We start from the raw sequence: 24163 nt of genomic DNA on the forward strand, positions 1-24163 counted from the left end.
TGTGGGAATAGTAGGATTTCATTTGAGCCATATTCAACAGAGAATGAACAGCCATTATTCAGGTAAATACCTTTCTCTGAAGTACTTCCAAATTTTTTATTTACTTTAATGTCCTCACTTACATAAGTACAGAAATGCACCCATAGAATTAGTTTGCAACATCAGGGAACACCAATGGCAAATTTGATGTTTTTATCAGAAAAGGATGATAAGATACCCTGACCTTTGATTTCAAATTTGTGTCAGCAGAAATTATCTGTTTATTTAGTCTGATTTAGAGAAGCTATTGGCTATATTCATATACCTCAGTAGAATATCCAGACACTGTAAATCCTTTAGGTGTAAATCCTTAGATCTAAGACAAGCAAGAGCTTCAGTTTTAATGGCGCAGATGTGGAGGCTTGTTGAAGAAGTGTCAGTGTGGTGAGACTGGCCTGATCCTGCCAAGCTGTAGATTCCAACTCTTTTGGTTCTAATGAGGCTGTAGGGGTACCCAGACTAGGCAGAGCTGTGTTATCACAAGAGAAGAGAGAGGAAACAGGAAGGTGCTATCCTGTTGCTTGGCTCCTGAGTGTGAGCATCACAGAGATGGTGTAAATGGGGTGCATTCCTGCACCAGAAGTCCTTTTTCCCTTACTCTGTCTTTAGGGAGATACACACTTGCTGCTGTAAATTTGAAGCTTGCACGACTTGTAGGTTGTAATAATTTACCCATAAGGGATTGGGGTAATCTCTCTGACAGGACAGTCAATAACAGACCGATCACTAACAGTTCTGACTTCTGAGAACAGTGGTATTCTAGAGAGAATACCGCTCTAGAATAAATATAAACAAGCTGTTCTCACTTTACAGAGTGAGAGGGAGAGGGAAATAAGCAAAGGTAGAGGTCAATGTCAGCTGCTCCAGGCATGGTAAACTGTTGAGTGATATTCTCAGACAAGGAATTTCACTTTTAATATTCAGGCTTTAATACCTAAGCCTTTAATATCTAGATTTCTCTTTCTTGTTAAACTTATTCCATACAGATAATTCATCTGAATCAGGATGTGTCTCTTATGCCTTCAGAGGTCTCAAATACATTACGTATGTTTTTCAGGTTTTGCTTTAAATCTTAAAGGTTTCTATTCTCAGATCATCTGAAGAAAATTCTAATGCTGCCTTATCAAACCTTTTCTCAAGTGCATTGTAAACCCTTTAAACCAGCTACATGCCAAGTGCAAGAGTACAGGCATAAGTGGTAAAATCACATAGCTGGTGTCAGTTAACAATGGTGATACTGGCACTGCCCACAGCAGGTCAGTGTTCTACTCTGTAAAAGTGAACGCAGGAATAAATTCAGAAAAACCATTCTTTTACTCCTGCACCCCAAACATGGGATCTACTGCCATCCTTTTGTCATGCCTCAAGAGTTTATTTGAGGGTTTGCAGCTGGTATGACAACAAAAAGATTTTTGCAGTTTACTTATTACTGCAGTTTACTTATTAACTCTTATTTGGGAGACTTCTAAATATTAAAAATAATCAAACAGGCCGGTGCTTCACCCAGCACAGTATTCTGTCTCTAGCAATCACTCTAAGCCGATACCCAAGAGAGAAAAAAATTGCAATTTAATGTGATGCTGCAGCTTCACCCAACCTCTGGCCATTTTAAGCTGTGAGAATTTTGTGAGACTGGGAGGTTTTGCTATTAAACGTTCCTTACAATTACTCTTAAAATTACTTGTTCAGTCTCTCTTGAAATGTTGTAAACTCTTACAGAAATAGAAGCATCTGACAAGCCATTCCTCAAATTTACCATTTTATATGGGCAGAGGCACTCCTTTCTGCTTAATTTGACCCTGGCTCCCACAAGCTCCACTTTATGTCCACCTGTATATGATCTGGAAGAGGCATTCAACAACTCTGCTCACTCTCTTCACCTCCCCCCTCACCTTTCCCATACCACTCAGGAGTTTGTCAGCCTTTATTCCATATCAGTTCTCAGTGCTTGAGTGCATGAAAACAAGAACTAAATAGTCTCTTCCCTCCCCTTTGCATTATATTCAATGGTAGGACCTTCCCTATTATTTCACAACTTCTTTATTTTCTTAAAACCTTCAGTAACAGATGTTGTCAACAGCTTTAATTAAATCCATCAAGACAGCAGCAATCACTCTTTTCTACATGTGTTCTACAGAAACTTCCATCTATAGAAGCTCCACTGGCTTTCTACATGCTGTAGTATTGGAGATAATTCCTGCTGGTTTTTTGTGCAGAAGTGAGCTTTCCAGATTGCCACAAAATTCTTATTTTTTAAATTGTGTCACATTTGCCACCCTCTGGTCTCCAAGATGACTCCAGATTCAAGTGGTCCTTTCCACAGTGCTGCATTACAGAATTCTTCATTGAATACCATTTAGTCCTGGTGCTTTGCTGGTCTTCATTCTGCCTTGATAAGATCATGACCTTGTCTGCTGTTATTTTCACTTTGGACAGATCCTCACTGTTCCTGTTTCCCCAGGAAAGATTCCTGCATAAAATCCCCCCCCCATTTCCCCATCAATGAATACTGATGAAAAAACCTAACATTTCTTTTCTGTAACATCCAAGTCTCTTCTGAGCGCTCGTGCTGTTCCTTGGCCATTGATTATTCCTTTAGGCTTTCTAGAAAGATTTTGCTCCTGGTTGATGTGAAGAAAAATATTTAGTAGCTTGGTTACTTTGCCTAGTTGTTTCTCATTTTTTCTGGCCTGTTGCAATTGTATTTGTATTGTTCTCTGAGTTTGTGTTCCCCTCTGTTATCTTCTTTTTGCTATGGTTCAGACTGTCTCTAAGTCAAGTCTGGTATCCTGCAGCTTTTTCCTAACTCCTTGTAAGGATTTAATTGTCTTGGCTCCATCTCCTAATTTGCTTTTGACATTCCCTAATTGGAGTTTGGCACATCTACAGAGGATTCTTTGGTCCTTGTTAATATCTATAGAAATACTGTTTTTGTAAAGTGAGTTTTATCAGCACGAGACTCTGTAATTGACCTCGTGCACTGCTCTCCATCAAGCCAAGGATGGCACTTTGTCGTGAGAGTTCATTCTGTAAAAAATTATTCTTTCCATCTAATACCACCTAAGAATGGCACCTGCTTCGTATAGCAATGTGTCAACCTACTGGGACACATTGTCAGTACTACTGTCCTGGCTGGCAGTTTTCCACGTGGATCCAATCCCATGTTCTTCCCAGCTGGGCACGGAATTTTGATCTAGATAGATTAGGTGCTTCTCTCTGAGCTGGCCAGTTTGCTGTGTTTGGAAACTTATCAGCCTCTCTACAGTCTTCTATCTCTCCACCCTTTAAAGGTGAATAGGGGAAGGACTTTCCATTAAATTAATTGGAAGAGAAATCTATCTTTCAAGAGGTACTTTTAAAAGGGGAAACTTTGTTTTTAAATAAAGCTTTGTCTTGTGTTTTGAACTTCCTCAGGCTCTGTCATGATTTTGCAATATCACAGCCATCTTTTAAAAAGTACTCTTTAGGGCAAAATCATCAACCAGGTTACTATAAAACACCACAAGGTCAGTGTTGCTTTATTTCTCCATAAGCTGATCTCTCAAGGAAGGGAATGGCATTGAGTATGGAAGAAGGCCATGGAAGGCCTGGAAGAAGGCCATGCAACTCTGTAAACAAAGTTTAAACACTGCATTTGCCAAAGAAAATCTTCCACTTGGAACAGAGTCAGGCTTTTTAAGTCATGCATTCCTAGCAGTAGATAATTAGGTCACTATTTAGGAATCTGAATAAGTGTATCCTGGTATTTAAAAGTGCCAGAAATTCTCACCCTGGATAGAAATGGGAAAGCATTTTAGTTTCCCTCCATCTTTTATGCAGTTTTCTACAGATGGATTTAGTTACCTAATGCTGGATATCAAGATCAAACAAAAAATCAAAGTTAAAGGATGTTAAATTAACATTAAAAAAATCAGTAATGTTGTAAAATATTTAAAATGTAACTGTGAAAGTCACCAGTTTGGGTTTATTTTGGATTTTTTACTTAACATTCATCTCTTTAATAATTCCTTCCTTTTTAATGAGCATTAGAGTAGGACACTTTCTGGGAAGGGGAAGGTTCATTAAGAAACATGAGAACTATTTGCAGTTAGTTCTGAGAAATTTCTTGGAAGTGCATCTTGTCTCTGTTTCTCTCTCGCTGCCTCTGGTGGGTATGATTTTACATAAGCACTGTCTGTTCACTCAAGGGAATGTGTTTAGGGAAAGAAGCATCTTCAAACCCTCAGGGTACAATAATGCTGCAGACAGAGTTGGCACACACTTTGAATTCACAGTTTCATTGTCTAAATTGGCTGCTTCCTCTCTGGGTGTGTTGGGACATAGAGTAGGGGCCTCACTTAAATGCTCGAGTCGCCCATCAGAAGACCTCCTTCCCTCTTATTTGATTATTCAGGAATTCTGTAAGGACCTACTCAAAGCTGGGTGCCAAAAGTTGCACAGTCAACATTTCAACACCAGCCTCTCTGGAGAAATGTTTTCTTAGACTGCTTTGGGCTGCTTTGATATGTCTCATATCTAGAACTGATCTGATAATGAAGAAGCATGTCAGATAGGAAAATTCAGGGCTGAAGGTTGGAAAGCTGTTCTGAGGAAGGTCCTGTATAATAGTTTCTTAACAAAGGAACATGAGATATAGTTATTCTGAAGAGTAGCTGTAAAAGTTAGAATCTTTAAATTTCAGTCTTTGACAAATAGAGGAAGCCTCTTTGATCTGTTCTTATTTCACTTCCCAGAGAATCAACTAAGCTCTATGAAACTCACTCTCATGACCTTTCAAAAATTAATAATTATATCATACAACTGTTTGAAATTATGCCGAAATTCAAATTAATTATTGCAAACTTAATATGTTGAATGTCAAGGCAAAATATGCAAACATTGGAAATATAATCATATTCATCTCAGGTATTATTTCATTTTTTACTTTGCCCTCCTCAAAAAAACCCTGATGTTTTATTTTATGATTGTTTGAAAGGTCATTAGCTTTATTTGCAAGAAATAATTTGAGGAGAACATTTATTATGTTGAAAAATAAATAATTGAAGCAGCCATGTAACTTCTCCTGGATAACTACCAGATAAAATAAGTAAAAAATACAGAAAATCCCACTTTTTTCCTTTAAATCTAGACAATACTGTGAAAAAGTAAGAGTAAGGGTGATATAGAAAATACCATCTATTAAAAATGTAAAAGGGATTTGATTATGTTATACATGAAACTACATCTTAGACATAGTATTAGCAAGTTCAACATTTACACTAGATAGAATTGAAAATAAAAATTACTATTTGAAGTGAAGAAATTAAGGAAATGTTCAGTCTGTCATCTGTCACATTAGCTGCAGAGACACATAGACTTAAAATATAGATATCATTTATCACAAAGATTTTAATCTAGTGTTGTTACAAGAAACAATTATGCATACTTATCAGATTCTATAAACAGCCTAGCCAAATTGGAAGTATTAGAAATAAAACTATCTTAGCTAATTTTTAATTTTAGACTCCTAATATCTACTCTGAACACTCTTCACATTGTTGTACTAATGCTAATCAAACTTTAGTACCCTGAAAAATGTTAGGCTAAAGATAACTCAGGAAAGAAACACCACAGAGCAAAGATTCATGTAGAATTTTGATGATTGTTTTTTAAATGGGTGCCTTCACTTGCTGAGATGATGGAAGTGAGTTATAGGGAAGGGAGCGAGTGGAGCTGTGCTGCTGCCAAGAATCCCTGAGTGGCTCTGCATCCCTTCTCGAGGGTTAGTCACATTTACACTCAACAGCTCATCAGGCAGGACCAAGGGTAACAACAGCTACCTGTAGAAAATGCTCATCGCTTCCCCTGTTGCCCCTAAAATACCCGAGGAAGAGCAGGATCGAAAGTGCTCTCTTGTCCTAAAAATCACAGTGGTTGTAGCAGAGAAAGGCTGGATCTGAAAGAGAAACCAATTCACTTGAGACAGCAAGATGCTCATGGCTCCCTTGGGAAAGGGCAATGGCTTTGGCAGCAGCCTGTATGGAAACACCTGGGGTAGAAGAAGGGCAGCAGTAACCAGGGCATTGCCATCAGTGCCTCACTTGGCCATCTGCATCCTTCCCCTTTGTCTGTCAATCCCTGTACCACCGTTCCTTCTCCCCTGCCAGCCTGGGGCATGGGGAGCAGCTGCCCTGGTGCTCGCAGGGTGGAGGAGGCCCCGCCGAGGGCCCTGTGGCCCTGCAGGGAGGCTGCGAACCATCCTGGGGTAGCCATTGCCTCTGCCCACAGTGCCAGCAGTGCCCCGGGCAGCCCTCCCTCCCTGCCTGCCTCCTCAGCAGCAGAAAATGAACTGGGTGGGCGGCAGTCGGTAAGTGAAACTCTTCAAAGCCGACAGAAACAGCTCCATGCTTTGTCAGTGTCCCTCACAGACTGGGCACCACCATGGTGTGTTTAACAACCCTATGCCCCCTCACAAACCAGGCACTGCCATGTTCTGTGTGGCAGCCATGGGGTCCCCTCATGAACTGAGCACAACCATGATGTGTGCTTCAGTCCTCCTTTCCCCTCACAAACTGAGCACAGCCATGGTGTGTGCTTCAGTCCTCATTTTCCCTCACAAACTGAGCACAGCCATGGTGTGTGCTTCAGTCCTCATTTTCCCTCACAAACTGTGCACAGCCATGGTGTGTGCTTCAGTCCTCATTTTCCCTCACAAACTGAGCACAGCCATGGTGTGTGCTTCAGTCCTCATCTCCCCTCACAAACTGGGCATGGCCATGGTGTTTGTGACCAAATGAGTATCTCTTCACAGAACAGTCGTGCCCCAGTGTGTGTGTTTCAGGCCTGGTGTCCCCTCCCAGAGCAGCAGGCCATGGTGTGTGACAGCCCCGGAGTCCCCTCCGGAGCCAGACTCTGGAAGGTGCAGGTGCCCTCCCACCCCAGGCAGGGAGTCATGTTTGGGCTCTTGTCTCTCCACAGACAGGGGCTGGGTGAGGCCTTTCTGATGCCCTCACAAAAAGCAGTGGTTACCATTTGGGGAAAAGGATGTACAGGTATTGAGAGTCACTGAAATAGTAAAGCATCACAAACTGAGTTTAATGATAAAAAAAGAAAAAAGATAATGTTCTCTTTCTTTGGGTGCTGTGCCCTCTGCAATCTACTGGAAATGTAAACCCCACAGATTTTGTCGGCCATTGGGAAGCAGCATTGCTGAACACAGCTGTGGAATCATCCAGACTATGCAGAATCAAACTAAAAGAACACCCTACCCATCTAAAAGTCTTCCCAGCAAACTGAGTTTTCTGAATGTTGCCTCTGTGAAGCAGGAGAAAGGGAGAGTTTCACTTGGAAAAAACCCCAAAACACCAACCCGACCTTTGTCCTAAATGCCTGCCTCCCATATCCTCTGTAAGAAAACCCAGTGTGTAGGAGTACTGCACACATTCAGCAAATACAAATCAACCTGCTGTTTGCTGCTGCTGGTAGTATCTGTCAGGGTTCCTTGGGTGAATCTGGGGTTTACCTTTTAGGTGTCAGAAAAACTACAGGTCATTGGGTTTTCCTGCCCACTGCAATGTTATATGCATATGTTTGGAAAGTTTGCTCTAGCTTTAAGCAAAAGGTAATTCCAAGCGAATACTCTATATTTCTAACCTTCACAAAAAGTCCTAATCTTAATGACCTAAGGACTGCAGCCATGCTCACTCTGCCCATGGAACAGTGACTCCAACTTCCAATTTTATGCATCAAGTTCTACAAGCATTTCACATAAGGCTGTGTTTGACAGGTGAGACAAGTAGTTGGAGGTATAACTGTCTCCTATATTGAACAAACAACAGCAACTTGTAATGTCAATCTGTTTTGCTTTCCTGTTTTACAAAAGGTCCCCAGTGTTCTGAAAAGTCCCAAAAGGTAAAAGCTCATATAGTGCTCCTTTTGTTTGCTAATATAGTTTTGTAGCTATATTGCAGCATGACAAAGAAAATTAGGAGGAAATAATATATTGACAAAGACTTCTTAAGTTTTAAGAAATTACAAATTGATGAAATGTGCATTACAAGTCAAATGATTAAAAGCTTTTCCTGTTTTCTTTTCTCATGTTAAATGTGTTTGATAACCTACTATCAAATGTGTTCCTATCCTTACTGGAGTAAACTGGGATCAGTCAAAATTACTTCAACAGAGATATGTTGACTTTACTACCTGAAGGTTTGATCATCATAACATAACATAACATAACATAAAACATAACATAACATAACATACATATAACATTAACATATTTGTGTCCTAAAACTCAGAACCACTGATGAGAAATTCAAGCCATGACTCAAGATTGCACTTTTGCAATTAAAATGACAATTATTTGCATTTTACAGAAGCAGAATCATATTAAAGCAAGAAAGGAGAAAACAAAAGGTAAACGGTTTCAGCCATATTGGATTTTATATTGTTATATAAAAGCTTTGGTGGGTTCACTTAGGTAAAACTTTCAAAGCATTTCGAGTGAGATTCAAAACAGTAGCTAAACAGTTAAATGTGTTTCCCTGACTTTGAGGGTAAAAGTCTTGTTCTAGATTTCCTAAACTGAATTACAACAAGAAGAGAAGGTGTGAGTGAATGAATGAATTGGCCTTTGCCCAGTTTTGGCTTTCCTGGATTACTTCTGTTACCATTTTGAGTTGGTATGTGGGAACACAAGGGATTGCTTGAAGCCTCAGGTGATAACAATGTGGTCAGCTGGCCCAACACACCCCTACACAGCCATCCTTCTGGGCCATGTAAATTAAAGTCCTTCTTCTGGCATCTGCAAAAGGAGGATGCTTTATTTGTATTTTGAATCTGAAAGTGGAAATAAGGGAATCAAACTTATCCCTGGCATAGCAGGAGACATTTCAAACAGGAAAGAAAACAGCAAGAGAAAATTGCCATAACCATAATAAGTGGAGTCAGTTTCCTCCTCAGCAGCAGGGAAGAAAGAGGCACTGAAGCTGATACCCCCAATACCCAGAGCAGGTGCACAGGCATACAGAGGTTGAGGAAAAGCAGGCTGACTGTATAGAGACAATTACTCAAATTGAAACATTTACATATGGGAATGTGGGACCAATCAGCACCTTGTCCCCACCACGTTCCCAGTTTCCTGGAGCCCTGTGAGCTCTCTGTTTTCTCAGGGATTACTGGTCTAAGCCACATAATTTATATTACAACTATGTAATTTGTTTCAGTGGGGAGGGAAAACAAGAAAATACAGGACTGTTTTTAGTAATGTAGTACTAAGTTACTAAATACAGTGGTAGTTTTCTAATTACTATTACATATTTATTAGTAAATTGGTAATTTAGAGGTGATGGGGAAAAAACATCTGGGACACTGAAGGGAAGTGGTTACATTTTGGGGGTGTGGGTCCTAAAGTAAAATGAGTTTTGAAGTGTTGATTTGTACACAGGATGATTTTACCTTACTGAAGATATTCATCTTAACTGAAGAACAGATATTTTCCATAGATAATATTATCCTGGGAAGCTAAAGATAATAATAAATGATACTAAAAATTAGTTACCAACAAACATGTTAGGTATATTAGTTATTTGTAACCTGCAATCATGACAGGGATTACACTTCAGAAGAAAAGCCAATGCTATTTTTTGTTTTGGCACAGCCTTCAGTTTTCAATATCTGTATTTTGTTTAGAAAAAAAAATCTTACTGGCTTTATTTATTCATCTGCTGTAATTAATGATTTTAGGATGGTTATTAATAGTCTCTGCAAAATGGAGATGTTTGTTTCCTATATTATTGTCCTGATAAATTCAAAGTGTCAGTCATATCTCTTTTTATTCCTTTTAAAAAAATTCTTTCTGAATTCCTAATCCCAGAGACTTCTTTTTCTCTTTTTTTTTTTTTTTTTTTTTTTTTTTTTTTTTTTTTGCCAGAAGACTATTTTCTTTGTCAGGAGAGAAATTTGGAGAACAATAAACTCTGTATCATTATAGATGGCACATCTGGTGTATGTAATCTTGCTGATTAATTTGCTTATCTTATATGCTTTCTGAAAAGATCCTTTAAATTTTTTTAGGACTTTGTCCTTGTCACATTTGGTATCTTTTATTTTAAGAAATATTTTTAGTGGTTGTACAGAAAGTTTGAGAAATGAGCATTTAAGGACTAAATTTTTGACATCAAGATAACAATGATTTATTTTGAATATGACCAAATTATATTTACATTCTTTTTCAAGGCAATAAAAATAAATTAAGAGCAAACAGGGCATGAGAATTCAGAGATACTTAACCCTGTGCTTTTATATTAGGACTAGTTTACTAAGGCTTGCTTGCTAATTTCAAAAGAATTACCTATACTGGTAATGCATGGTTGAAGCTTCTGTCAAAAAGTTATTCTCTCCTTTAAAAAATTAAGGAATACTTTGAAAGAAAGAAACTTAAGTCAAAAATGAAGCTCCTGGAAGTATCGTCTCCTAAAAGTTCAGCAGTCAGTTTGGATCTTCTTAATCTATATGTGGTTAACCAGATATCAACCAAAAAAGAAAACACTGGTGAGTTTTGGGTATTCTGACACATCAGAATTTGTTATTCTTAACTATTGCTGCTGTTATTTTAGTTCTTGTTCTTCCATTAACAACTTAACCCTCAAGTAAATGTTGATTTATTTTTAAAGTAAAAACTTTTATGTTAATACAAAAATTATGACTGAATAAAAAGTCTGGGCATAAGAGGAATCAAGCAACCCTGGCTCCTGCCTACTTCCCCTTTAAAGCCTTGTGCAGTGTCCTGGTTCCAGGGCAGGGTGAATGTTTGCAGTAGCCAGGACAGGCATGGCCAGGACCCTGAGGTGATTCTACACCTCCTCACATCATGCAGGGGATGTGATTCTACACCTCACAGGGGAAGGAGTCCCATCCTTCAGTGGGCAGTGGGAGGTGAGTGGCCAGGGAATGTTGTGCTCCCTGTGGGGAGCACCTGCCTGTGAATCATCACTCTGTTATGAATACAATTTCTTGTTTCATTGCTGCTTCCAGTAAATTGTTCTTATCTCAACCCCTGATCTTTACCTTTTGTGCCTCCAGTTCTCCTCTCTGGCCTCTGCAGAGTGATGGGGAGAGGGAGAAGGAAAGGGAGAGGGAGATGGAAAGGAGGGAGAAGGGAGAGGGAGCAAGCAGTGCATGGTTTGAAGTGTATCTGTGGGAACACTAAATTGGAGAATACTGTTCCTAAACCACTACACACACTTATTACCTTCCCCATTCTAGTCATTAATTTTACCCCAGATTCATTTATTTTCCTCTTTGCTGTTGAGTGGGTCCATTTCCCATCCCTTTCCTTTTTCATAACTTTGGAGGCATTTGGAATAGTCATGTCAGTTCTACCCAGATTCTCTTTCTTAAAATCCATTATTAAACTTCTTGAGAAACATCACAAAAACTTGAGTCCTAGCTCTTTAAATGTAGATGTGGTACTTAAGGGTATGGTTTAATGGTGGACTTGGCAGTGCTGATTTTATGGCTGAATTCGATGATCTTAAAGGTCTTCTTCAACATAAATGATTTTGTGATTCTATGATTCTTGTCATCTGTGACATATTCATAAACCAGATTATGGGATATATTTTGTCCTATGCTCAGAAAAGGCGACTGAGGAAGGCAACAGAGCCTGTACACACACAGTGGCTGACTCAATAATTTTATATTATTGTGCCATTTAGAATAGAGTTTTTGTATTTTGTATTGAAGAAAGAATAAATATTAATGAGAAGAAATATTAAATAAGAATTAAACTATTTGTATTAAAGAATTGTATTAAAGAATAGAGTTTTTATATTTTGTATTAAAGAAAGAAGCAAATATGGCTTTAAATGGATTAAGAAATATAAAACAACAGCTTTTGTACTCTAATGAAAATTCAGGAACCTCTGAACTTTCTCCAAGCCCAGCACTGACATAACAAATACATTCATTGCAGAGAACTTGAGGAAGCCAGTCCACATTGATATCACTGAAGATGAAAAAAAACCCATCAGGAGACATAACTTAGAGCTTCCCACATCACCCCCACGTACACAACATAAGTCAAACTTAGATGATCTCCAGAGCAGGTACTTGTATAAAATAGGCAATAATTATGCAATAGTGAGGTTCTGGAAGAGGTATTTCATTATAGTCTTAACATTTGGGGTATTAAGAAAACATAAACATGCCATTGTAAACAGGGAAGTTTCACAACCAGTCCTGTCATTCCAGTGGTACTCTTACTATGAGAGAGTAATTAATAAATTCTGAATAAAAAACTGCACATGAAGCTGAGAGATTTTTTTTAAAAATGCTTAAGTGTCTGTACTCATGTCAGGTACTTATACTAAGTTTATCTCAAAGCAGGTTATTCAGGCAGCATTATGCACTTACACTGTTTCCCATCCAGCTTTGGACCCCCTAAAGTGACCAACTCACAGACAGGCTGCTCACAACTGCCTAACAATCAGGCTGTTTTAAGATGTGTGGAAAAATATTTCTAAGTTATTCTGAAATTAATGCTCAGAATATTTTAATTGCTTTGATCTCGTATTTCATAGGCTGTTTTTATTCATTTTGCAAGGTTACAAAAGCAAGTTTTGGAAAGCAGAAGACAACATCTCTCAGAAAAAGTAAAACACCGGCATAAGGTAAGTTTATTATTCTTATGATATAAGACTAAAAATGTGCAGTAATTACTGTATTTTAAAGTGATTTTTCAAAGAGTGGACAAATCTCATGGATACTGAAACACATGAACTCTTCTTTCTCTTCAAGACTATATGGATAAATTATTTTCATGCTGCTTATATATTTCTTGAAAAAAAGCAAAAAATGTATTTATATCCATCTTTCCTCAGGATAGCATTTGTGTGCATCCTTCAGATTAAGTAGTTACTTACATGTTTCCCTGAAATAAGCCCTTATTGCTTTAAGTTTTTAGTGAAAATTCAGTATATAGAAATTCTATATTCTATATCAGAATTCTAATTTTGTATCAGAATATAGAAAAATTTCTCTTCTTTGTGGTTTATGTGCAGAACTGTAAAAGATGCAGAATAGCTTGATTACTTTGAACTTTATGCTTAAGTCAAAACAGTTTTAGCTAAATAAAATATGTCTTTGTTATGTTTTGTCTAGCTCATTCCACAAGTAATGGAATTAGGCAATGTTGATTCTAGTGTGGAAAATGAAGACAACTTGGCAAGAGTTTTTAGCGCTTGTCCATTGCCCTCCTCTCGTTTTCAGTTCTCTAACTGTACACAGCTTTCAGAAGAAAATTTCAACACAAAACTAATGGGCAATGTTTGGGAACAGATCTATGAAAAAAAGCTGCAAAACCAGGTTTGGTTAATGTTTTACTTCCATGGAATTACTTTAAACTACCTTTCATTTATTTGGTGTGTAAAACTAGTGTAACCGTAATGGTAATTTTGATTGATCAACATTTTTTGTAGGCTGGTGGCAATGAATGTTCTGTACATACAAATATATTTATTTTATTGCTCTGAAATAAGCTCAACTTGAGCTTTTGTTCACTGAACTCTCAGTGTTGCTGAAATCTGCAGAGAGAGAATTAGTCACATACTGGTGGCTTTCTTTAGCTTCTGGCTTGTAAATTTGGTTAAAGAAATCTGAAATATATTACAGCTAGAAATACAGCTTTCCTAAACATACAGTTAGTGTAACTGGGTGTTGCATGATCCCAGGTGATCCCATGACCTAATTTTTTGTCTTTTAATGTCTCAGTGATTAACATAGTTCTTACAGCATTTTCAGTGCTCTGCGATTTAACTCTTTACTTTTAAGTAACAGTTGAAAGTTATTTGTTCTGCTGCATTTTACTATTTTTTCTTTTTGTTAACTTTGTGATTTTTAAAAGAATCACCTTAAAAAAGTGATAGCAAATATAATATGCTTTATTTTTAGCAAATATATTAGTCATTGGAAATAATACAAAAAACAATGTGTTTCACCAATGGTATTCTGAAGTTTTGAGGTAAGTGAGGAAGAAATGCTTGAGGGGTTTCAGAAAGGGAGATGATGGTTTGTTCAGGGAATGAGTAGGCCAAAACTCACGGGAAGCTGACCTGAAGAACAAAGAAGCCTGAGAAATATGTTTTCAAAACACAACTATGCTGTGTCCACTGCTATGTGCAAGAGAATTATTTGATTCTGGAGGCCAGTTTGGCAGAATCAGGGAACCCCTGACTGAGGTCAGATGCAAAGAGGGATGGGCAAGGCAGGAAGAAGACAGAAGCATCCCCTCAGCTGGGAGCGGTGGCATTAGCATGGCCAGAGCTGAGAATCACAATGGGTGAGAAGAACAGCAAGGAGGACTTCTGCAGGTATGTTATCAAAGAAAGGAAAGCAAGGAAAATGCTGTCCTCTGCTAAATACAGTTGAGACCTAGTGAAAGGTTACATGGAAAAGCCTGAGGTACTCAAAGACTACTTTGCTTCATATTTTTCGGACAAAATCTTCTCTCTGGCTCATCTTAAAATGCAGTCAGGATTTGAGGGGAGTTTAATGAACCAGTAGGGAAGGAACAAGTCAGAGAATCCATTGTAACTTGGACATAAAGAAATACATGAGACTGGACAGAGTCCAACCTAGTATATTCAGGGTGTTGGATGACATCACTGCAAGGCAGATATTTATCACCCTTGTAAGGCTGTGGGGAGCAGAGAAGCTTTCCAGTGAGAAGAAATACACAAATGTTCTGTCCATCTGCAAAAATGTAGGCATGATCTGGGGAAGCATCATCTCACCTCTGTCCCTGGAAGGATTAAGGAGCTAAGCTCCCAGAGGCAATTCCAAGGTACACGAGGAAGAAGAAGATGTCTGCCAACAGCCATCAGATTTTGCAAGGTCATACTCTAGCTGGTGGACCCAATTGCTTTCTGTGATGGAATTAGTGTCTCTGGGAATTAGAGAGAAGAGCAGGCATTATTCACCTTGCCTTTAGGAAGGCTTTTGATGAAGTTTCCCACGGGATTCTGGTAGCCAAAATGGGTGGCTATGAACCAGATGAATGGACAATAGGATGAGAAAAAACTGTCTGTTACTTTCCTGCTCAAAGTAGTTATCTGTTGGCTAAAGTTTGTTTGGCAACAGTTGGGCTGTAAGGAGGTTTGGGCTTCTGCTGTAAAGATGTAAAGAAATAAAAATAGTGGGAAAATATGAGTATTGTTTACAAACCCAAGTTGAAAGTTTTAAAGACAATTATGTATATTCACAGTTTGACAGCTTCTACTGTTTTCTCAGCCAGGTAACAGCTTTGATCAAGACCCTTGGAATACAAACCCTCCAAGCCAGTGTATTTTCAGGAAGTCTGATACAGTGCCTCAGGAGCTGTTCAAGCCATTTGATAGGTAGGCAGTGATTTTACATTAATGAGGAAAATAATGGTCAAGTTTAATTAAGAAAAATACTGAAATAATCAAAACCTTATTGCTACTTGTTTTTTTCACTGACTGTTTTTCAAACAAAAATTGAAATCAAATGGAAATACTAAACAAAACTATTTTAATAAAAATCTGAAGCTATTTAAATAAAGCTATTTAAACAAAATCTGAGTTTTGGGTGGGCACTTGGAATCATGATCTATTTTTTGCAATGTCACAGACATGATAGTGTTGCTGAATTCACTTTGAATGATAGCACAGATTTACTAAGAGGCCACGAGGAGGGGGAAGCTGCCCCAGGTGTTATTAGTTCTGGGCAGTGTTGCAAGTGCTTTTCTGACAATCTTGATGCAATAGCAATTGAGCATCTGCACCTGCATTATTTATGCTAGGGGTTCCAGGAACACCCATTTTCTGTCCTTCTCTTTCATATGTGATCCTACTATAGCTTTCTTTTTTCCCTATAATTGATTCAATAATACTTGTATGAGAATATACACTTTGTTTTTAAAAGAATGGATAGAAATTGAGAATATATTTCTTTTTGTATGTGCTGATTAAAACTCTTTCAAATCACAGATGATTTAGGGCCAGACTCATTTGTACTGAACATTTTATTTAATTTTCTTTCCAGCAGCTTTCCCTTGGACCTAGAGGTCTTACATAGCTAATCTTACTTTATTCCTTCTATTCCATCAGTCTGCCATTTGGTTGAAAGTTCCTGTCCATCCCTAGCTTAGGCTGGATAGAGACATAAAAAGGCCATACAGTATTTTGCTGTTCCTGAAGGGCCTGCAGGCTGTTTGCTTGGGGAGTCAAGTGACCCATAAAATCACTGGCCAAATAATAACTAAACACATCAGTCCCTTTAACTTCCACTCTTCTTGTGGCTTCTCCTGGCTTTCTCCAGCAAAACCTAAAATGAGCGTAGAATTCATCTTGCTGCTCATTTGAGTGAATTCTCAATTTATATATTTACACTGAGCCCTGTATAACCTCATCTCACCTACATCTCTCCTTTCTCCGCCAGCCATCAGGCCTGCACTCATCTGCTTATGTCACATCCCCTCATCTTCTACCTGTTCATGGGTCACTAACACCATTTCCTTTCAACTGCTCTTCAGATCCATTTCTTTGTATTGTCCTCATTTTGTTTTCATCCATTGTAGCCATAAATTCTTATACCTCAAGAGATCACAAAAATTCTTCTGTGAAGGGAGTTTCTTTCACTGTATGTGAAAAGTAGGGTGTCAATTTATACAGTTGTTTAATGTAACATGCTGATGATGTAATCAATGTCCATAATTCTAAGACCTGTGGCACTTCAAGGTTATTAAATATTAATTAAAAGTTTTAATGTCATATTTCCTCATCTACTCTTAAATTTTATTTTGCATAACAAAATATTCAGCTGGAGTTGAGAAAGGCTCTCTGAATTGCTTCACAAAATGGTTTTACCTTCCTCATGTAGATCTATCCAAGTATCTTCTGAAATAAACTCTTGTGTGTTTAGTCTTCTATAACTGTCCTGGTAAGGTTTCTGTAACTAGAGAAAACTAGTTTCTCATTTAAATTCCATAGAATCTTTATCCCATTCCAAGTATTTGCTGATCAAAACACCACAAGCATTTTCTCCAGTAAAAGTTTTCTGTACTACCTTTCAGTTTCAAGTTCTATTGTCAGCCTTCCTTAGAGTGTTTTAAAGAAAGGGTTTTGTTTTTTTTTTTTTGTTTTTGAATGGCCTTTTTTTGCCAGATCTCTGTCCTTCAGAAGAATCTCAACTTTTAGCTCAGAGTTTCTGAAAGGTCAGTCAGCAGATCCAGCCTGGAAAAAAACCCAGTGAAAATGTTAGATTAAGAGCCAAGTAAGTGAAAGCATGATGGCTTTCATGTCCATGATGCTCACATGATAAAATCTTCAAAACCACTACTTTCAGAAGTGGGATAGGGAAGTAGAGGCATAACAAAATGTCTGACTGGCCTCCTGACTGTGAAATAGAAAAATTCTGTGCTGAATCAGGATTACTGATTTCAAGTACAAATGAAAGTCACCTGTTATGGGCTTTCAACATGGAAGAGAAATACAGTCTTAAGCAAACTACTTTTATGAATGGAAGAAACTCTTTTCCTCTTTTTCTTTTTCTCCCTGATGTGGCCGCCTTTGGTCAGCTGGTGGAGCAGCAGTGACATGCTGTGGCTGATCTTATAAATCACAGTTCTCTGTCCAGGAGGATGTGCTCCATGGCTTTGTATATTTGGAGACATTAAGAAATAGAACCCCCTTTAAATCAATCTTACCATAAAGTAGATATAAAACATAATAAAATACACACTTTTTCAGTTGAAATACTGTATATTTAGGACAAAATCAAGTGTAATGAGCAGTGAAGTTTTTGATATTTTTATCATCAAATTATCATAAAGTGTTGTGTTAACAGTATTTTGCTTGTTTGTGTACTCAGCAAAATGGTTTTTTCTCTTCTACCCCTGTTATACCTCATTGCCTACCCCCAGGCCAGACTACATGAATTCTGCCAGGAAAAATCCAGTGATAATAGCCAGTAATGAATCAGAAAAATATGAAGGAATAAAAGAACCAATATTTGATGTTGTGAAAGAAACTGCAGGATTGAAAGATGGAAGTGGTTGTTCCTTTCTGGCACTATTTGAAGAAGAGAGCCAACCAATCCATAATAATCCTTCCACCAAGCATTTTAATCCTTTTTCTAACCAAAGCAATAATGACATTTTTTTCACTGTTCCTGATGTTCGAAATCAAATTACCAACAGAAATTATTCTTACGACACTAGAAGGGTTTATCCTGCAATCAATGCAAAAGAAGATTCTGTAGACAGACACCTTGAAGGCATTTTCACAGCTCCAGAACAGGTTTTCCTTAAAAGTAATAATGTGTCAAGTACAAGCTACAAGGAAACAAGTGCACTTCATAAAGCACACCGGCAGAACTGTCATGAGGGACAGCGCTACTTCATGCCCTGTGAACAGAGAGAAAGAAGAGCAAACCTTGAAAAAATTGGTGCGTGTCATATTTTAAGGACATGTATTCTGGGTTTTATTCTCCTTTTAAAGATATATGTTCTTATAACCAGAGATGTATCTGCCCCAACTGAAAACATCATGAATCTTCAGAATGCAGTCACGTAATTTTAAAACCCACCATTTAAATTATTTTAAAAACCTGACAGAAACTTTTATTATATTTATTCTATTGCAAATAGAATAAAGCATTTAAATTGTATTTATTCTATTGCATTTCAAAATCAAAGTTTACTTTTTTTTTTTACTTTTAGAGACATTGGCTTATTACCATGATCAGCAGAATATCTTAAAGGAGAATGTGCAGAATTATTCAAGAAAAAAAAGGTGAGTGTCATGGAAATTACCAATCTATTAGCCAGTGATAACTGCAGAGACTTTGCTGAATTGGAGAAATCCTGCTAAGAGCACAAGAAGGCAGAATTCTAAACAGTATTACTGAGGACTCAGGTTTTCTTAGTGAAAATAGCACCGTACAATGTGAATAAATCTATGCACAGGAAAGCCCATTATGCCTCTGTGTATCTGCCCATAATAAACAGACAGAAATACTGCTTCATGGGGCAGTTTGGAGATCCTGAAGTTAAGCTGTTGATCTGTCTTGTCTTTTAAAACACTCTGTCTCATTCCACTGGCTACAGAGCAAGTGTCTCCTCTGGGCTGAGTGCTCTGTGTTTTACTAAAGACTTGTTTTTCAGAGACTGATACATAGTACCTTCCATTTTACAAAACAGCACTATCTTCTGTTAGTGCTTCAATTCCCTTTTGCATTTCAACAGAAATGAAGTTTATGAAAAACATATTCTTGGTGTTAAATCTCAGGTTCAGAGATAAGTCCAGTGATCTCAGTAGTGGGAAGCATTTAATGGTTACTGAAGACAAAGTAAAAATTGAAAAGTCACCAGTAAGGAATTTAACTCAGAAAGAAAATAAAAATACTGGGGAAAAATCACTTATCAGAGAACTTGTGTTTGCCTTCCTCAGTGACGACAAGTCTGTGAAGGAAACAGCCTGGAACCAGAACCATGTCTTTGTATTTGAAGAGGTAACTTTTAAAAAGATGTCTTTTTTTTTTGTCAAACCCACTGTTTACATGATTCATTTGAGGTGGAGAAGGATTGTCCACAACAGTTAGAAACTGAATGTAGCTTCACTGAATTAACTACCATAGAAGCTTCTTTTCCATGGTGGTTTATAGAAGGAATTCAGACAGAACTGCTGCTAGTGACGTGGTTCAGATAGACAGGTCCACAGTGCACATTGTTTCATTCACACTTTAGCTGATGCCTGAAAGGCACTGGGTAAGTTACCCATCAACACTTAGGGTCAGGTTCTGGAGGCAATGCCCAGACATTATATGCAGGATGCTTCAGTATTATAAAGGAGCTTTGTGCCAGCATACATATAAAAAGTGTTTCAGATGTCTTGCCTGTGGAAGCCACATATGGTACAACTCAGGAGTAAAAATACCTCTTAAAATAATTTGTGGTACAGTGCAGTGATTCCTTTAGGTAATACAGAAACTGAATGTTCCTCTCTTAACCTGAGATGCTGATCCAGCTGAAGACTTACTATTAATACCTTTTATTTTTTTACTTACTTACTTACTTACTTACTTACTTTACTTACTATTTTTAACAGTTCACAACAGCACAAGAGAAAGGGTGTAAGTTTGGACTGAGTTCATATCTTCAAGAGATGGGTTAGTACTATTTATACATTATCACTTAAAAATGTTTTCTTTACATGTGGAACTGAAAAAGTTACTTTTAAAGCCAGGGAGAATGATGTTTTTAGGATGTTAACTTTGATAAGGTGTATTTCTGATTCACAGCACTGTAAAAAGACAACTAGCATTACCAGGTAACTAAGAATTAACTGTGCTTGCTTTTCCTTGAAGAGTTATTCTCTTCCACTAGACTATATGCTGTCACTCCACGTGTGGACAGAGGGAGGGGAGTAGGAGAGGCAATTCTACATCCTTCCTGCTCCCTCAGTAGCTGTAGGGTTGTGTGCTGGCTGCATTTCAGAGAAGAGGATCTCTCAAGGGCCTCCAAGAGAGAAGCATGTAACTTGTATGGCAGCCAGTGTGCACATGGAGTCTGCTGTGCTCTCATGCAGGCTCTGCTCTCCAGAGTCCCTCCTCCTTTTTGGGTAGCCCAGTTCTGCTGCTGATTAACAGCACAGCTGAGGCTTTGGGGGCCCCATCCCACAACCTCTGTTAAGATGTGTTTACCTGAGAAGAGAAGAGAGGAACTGGCTATTGCTGAGAACTAGATTGACCTTGCTAACATTTTGCTCTTTAAACAGTATCTTAAACCTGCATCAGAAATAGTAATGTTTAATTCTACATGCTGTACTTGAGAGCTGGATCTTTGGGGATTGTTCCTTGAGTAACCTTTTCTTTCTTTTTCATCTAATTTTTCAAGATGTGGACTCACCACTCAGCAGCCAGTCTTACAGTTACTCTCCAAGGCAGACTGAGAGCTATTTGAGCTCCAGTCCTGACACAGTGAGTAAATCCTTGTGGGCTGGCAGGGCTTTATTTGAATCATATCTCTATGCCCAAGTGCACCTAAGGGTGGATGTAGCTGGAATCTAGTTTTATTTTGTACGAGGTAACTTCATGTGTGATGAGGACAAGAAATTATGAGCTGTAAATTTTCCTAAGTAGTTTGACAGACATGTGGTCTGTTCTCTTGATAATGGCTGGCCTTGTGGAATTACATAGCATGACTGTGGGAAGATGCTAAGCAATGTTCTATGCCCTTCCTCTATGTATAGCTGCCTTACATTACATGCCTGTAAAGCAGAATGATTTGATGCCCTGTGTTTTCAGTCATTCTTGAACACAAAAATGCCATGGTGTGAGATTATAAATTGCATGTGAGAGTGAAGGTCTGCATTGGCCACCTTATATTCACTAAGGGCCATCCTTAGAGAAGGAACAAAAAAAACCCCACAAACAACCAAAAGCAGACAGTTCTGCCTTTTCTGTTTATTTCACTTAGCTATTAGCAAGTCATTGCTTTTGACCTTAGTTACTGAACTATTTGAGCAGTTACAACTGTACAATTCTGTTCAAGCAGTCTGAAGAGGAAGACACAGGCAAAAAGAAGAATTATCTGAATGAACAGTCCTTGAAGGCACGTGGTGCCAACCTGTTCTCAGCCTCAGTGAGCAGAGAGGCCCCCAAGAGCTCTCACACCCAAAGTGTGGGTATGAAGCCCAGCAGCACTTTGGCTAGAAAAGAAGCAAACAATCTTCAGGAGAAAGACTCTAATTTTTGTGCCATAGAGGAGGAAAACAAAACGCACGCAGCTCTGTCTCAGGGCCCATCCCAGCACGCCCTTAGGAGGGAGCGTGTCGGTAGCAGCGCCGGGTGCGATGCGTGGTCGCAGACCGAGGGCTCCGTGACCGCAGGGAAGGTGGATGCGGGCACCCAGTGCGGCGCGCTGAGGGTGTGCAGCTGCGGGGGCTCGCTGCCCGCCGCCCGCAGCCCGGGCACGGTGCCCGCCGCCCGCAGCCCGGGCACGGCCCGAGAGCGGCAATGGCCGGCGCGGCAGGGGCGGCAGCCCGCGGGCAGCGGCAGCGCCGGCACAGGCGCCCTCTCTGCCGAGAGCGAGTACCTGAGTGTGGCCGGCAGCAGGACTCTGGAGGTGCTGGACTACATTGATAAAATGAAGGAGAGAGAGAAGCAGTGATCATCTGTAACGGCACGTTAGGAACACAGTAGTTTTGTCCTGTTCTCAGTGTATTTCGTTCAGTTGGCATTTTCTGATTTTTCTAGCATGGTTAGGCAAAAGATACTTTTCCTGTTTGTTTGCTTTAACTATCAATAATTATGGGTTTCTGTCTACCTACTGCTATCTCAAAGTATGAGTTTCTATAAATATCCAACTATTAACAAAGTATTTTACAACAACCTAGTAAATAAAAACATTGGGAATTATATTGTTTTCCCCACCATATATCTGTAGGATTCTGTAGTTTAGAATTGATTGACTATGTTTCTTTTAAGGTAATAGGAAGATGTTGTTCTACTTCAAAAAATATTTAGCGTGGCTCTGAGTTCAGAGCCATTGTCTGATTCTCACCCATTTTAACAGAAAAACTTGCCTTTGTCATGTGTTCATACTAAACACAAAAATTGGAAACAGAAAATGTACATCTGCACACATAGAATAGAATGTAATTTTAAAAGAGCTAATTTATTAATTTTTTTAAATGCTCAATTTTCTTTCCACAGCAGATCCAGTCATTCATTTTCTGGCTGTTAATCTAAAAAAGTCTGTCATGTGTTTCTGTATTCTGTCTGCAAACTGAAAATCTGAACTACTTGCATTGTCACTTCAGTATTTGTGTGAAGCTACAAATCACAGCAAATAAAAGTTTCTGATAATGTTTCTAGGTTATATTCTTGTCTTCTAAAAAGTTCCTGGTAAAGGTGTCAGGGAGACTTGCTGTTACTAACATCAACTTACAGATCCATACACCTTCACTTCTGCATAGATATCTATCTTAACTCTGTGTGTGTATGTGTGTGTACATATATATACATATGCCTATGTGTATATATAGAAATGCCTGTGCTGGCCTGGCCAGCTGGCTGCATGCAGGGCTCCTCTTCTTCACAAACTGGGCTTGGGCAAAAGTTATGCTGGAGACTTCCTTGAACAGGAGATTTGCCTCTATAAGATTATTATGTTGTGCTTTCCCCTTGGAGTCTGCTGGTAAAAGATTCCCTGCCCTTATTCCCAGCAGGTCAGGGGTTTTTCTATGCTTTGTAGAAGGGGTGAGTGTCACCCAGCCTGGATGAGACTCGTCACCATCCTTTGTCTCTGTTCTCATCATCCAACAAGTGGCTGGTTGGTTTTGCTGCTGCTTTTTTTTTTTTTTTTTTGAAGCTAAGTCTCATTTTTAAAAGAAGGTCTACATTGCTCAACAGTTTGCAGGTTTATGGCTGTGCTGTTTTTTAAAATAGCAGCTCAGAAATTTCAGTGGACTGTTCTGTTCTTGGGAGAAAATAGCACTGTCTTTTATATGTCTAAATTGCATACATAGGAAGTGGTTTGCACAGCCAGACTTCTAAACCATGTAACTATCACTTAGCCAATTCACTGCCCACTTCCTAAGGCTCGACACAAGCAGATTTTCTTTTCTAGGTTGCCCAATTTGTTGTCAAAGCAAACTCCCTAGTAATTTTTTTTAAGCTGCAATATTCATCTTCTTCACAGGAGATATCATTTATTTGAATAACAGCTATGATTTTCTAAAAGCTCAGCTGTTAGCCATGGTTTCTAAAGCACAGATTTTCACTCAGTGTGACAAAGTCAATTCAGATTGTGCCACACCAGCAGCGGCCCATGCTGGTTTGAATGCTGCTTTCCCAAAGTCCCTCACACCTGGTACACAGCTGCCAGTCCTTGCAGTGGTGTGTGTCCAGCTTCCCAGCCTCCCCCACAGCTGATGTGTCCCCAGGGCACTTGGCCTGCCAGCCTGCAGTGCACTGTGCCACATCGTAGCTAAAAGCTCCAACACTGTGTGCTTTAGAGGGGTTTCATTACCATAGCAGATGCAAAATTGGCCAAAGAGTTCTTTGGTGTCTGGGTTAGAGAGGTGCTGGTGACCCAGACAGAGATGAACTGCCATTAACT

General features: G+C 38.9%; 1 protein-coding gene across 1 annotated transcript; it reads left to right on the forward strand.

Annotated features, from left to right (window-relative positions):
- Positions 1-6362: 6362 nt before the first annotated feature.
- On the forward strand, positions 6363-22210 carry C4H12orf40 (chromosome 4 C12orf40 homolog). Its single transcript, XM_058023302.1, has 13 exons — positions 6363-6385; positions 8397-8436; positions 10437-10572; positions 11996-12128; positions 12626-12692; positions 13183-13386; positions 15310-15416; positions 17963-18486; positions 18761-18833; positions 19491-19551; positions 20148-20208; positions 20936-21018; positions 21596-22210. Exons 1-13 carry the CDS (start codon positions 6363-6365, stop codon positions 22208-22210), a joined length of 2127 nt encoding a protein of 708 aa, XP_057879285.1.
- Positions 22211-24163: the final 1953 nt, after the last annotated feature.

The sequence above is a fragment of the Melospiza georgiana genome, chromosome 4, assembly GCF_028018845.1.
Source record: "Melospiza georgiana isolate bMelGeo1 chromosome 4, bMelGeo1.pri, whole genome shotgun sequence".
In the NCBI taxonomy this organism is placed as follows: domain Eukaryota; kingdom Metazoa; phylum Chordata; class Aves; order Passeriformes; family Passerellidae; genus Melospiza; species Melospiza georgiana.

What these genes read in the sequence shown, in the direction of transcription:
- C4H12orf40 (XM_058023302.1), top strand. Translation starts at nt 6,363, where the DNA reads ATGAACTGGGTGGGCGGCAGTCG. An exon ending in AAGAAAGGAGAAAACAAAAG is followed by an intron (nt 8,437 to 10,436) that starts GTAAACGGTTTC and finishes TAAAAAATTAAG; the next exon opens with GAATACTTTGAAAGAAAGAA. An exon ending in TTAGATGATCTCCAGAGCAG is followed by an intron (nt 12,129 to 12,625) that starts GTACTTGTATAA and finishes TCATTTTGCAAG; the next exon opens with GTTACAAAAGCAAGTTTTGG.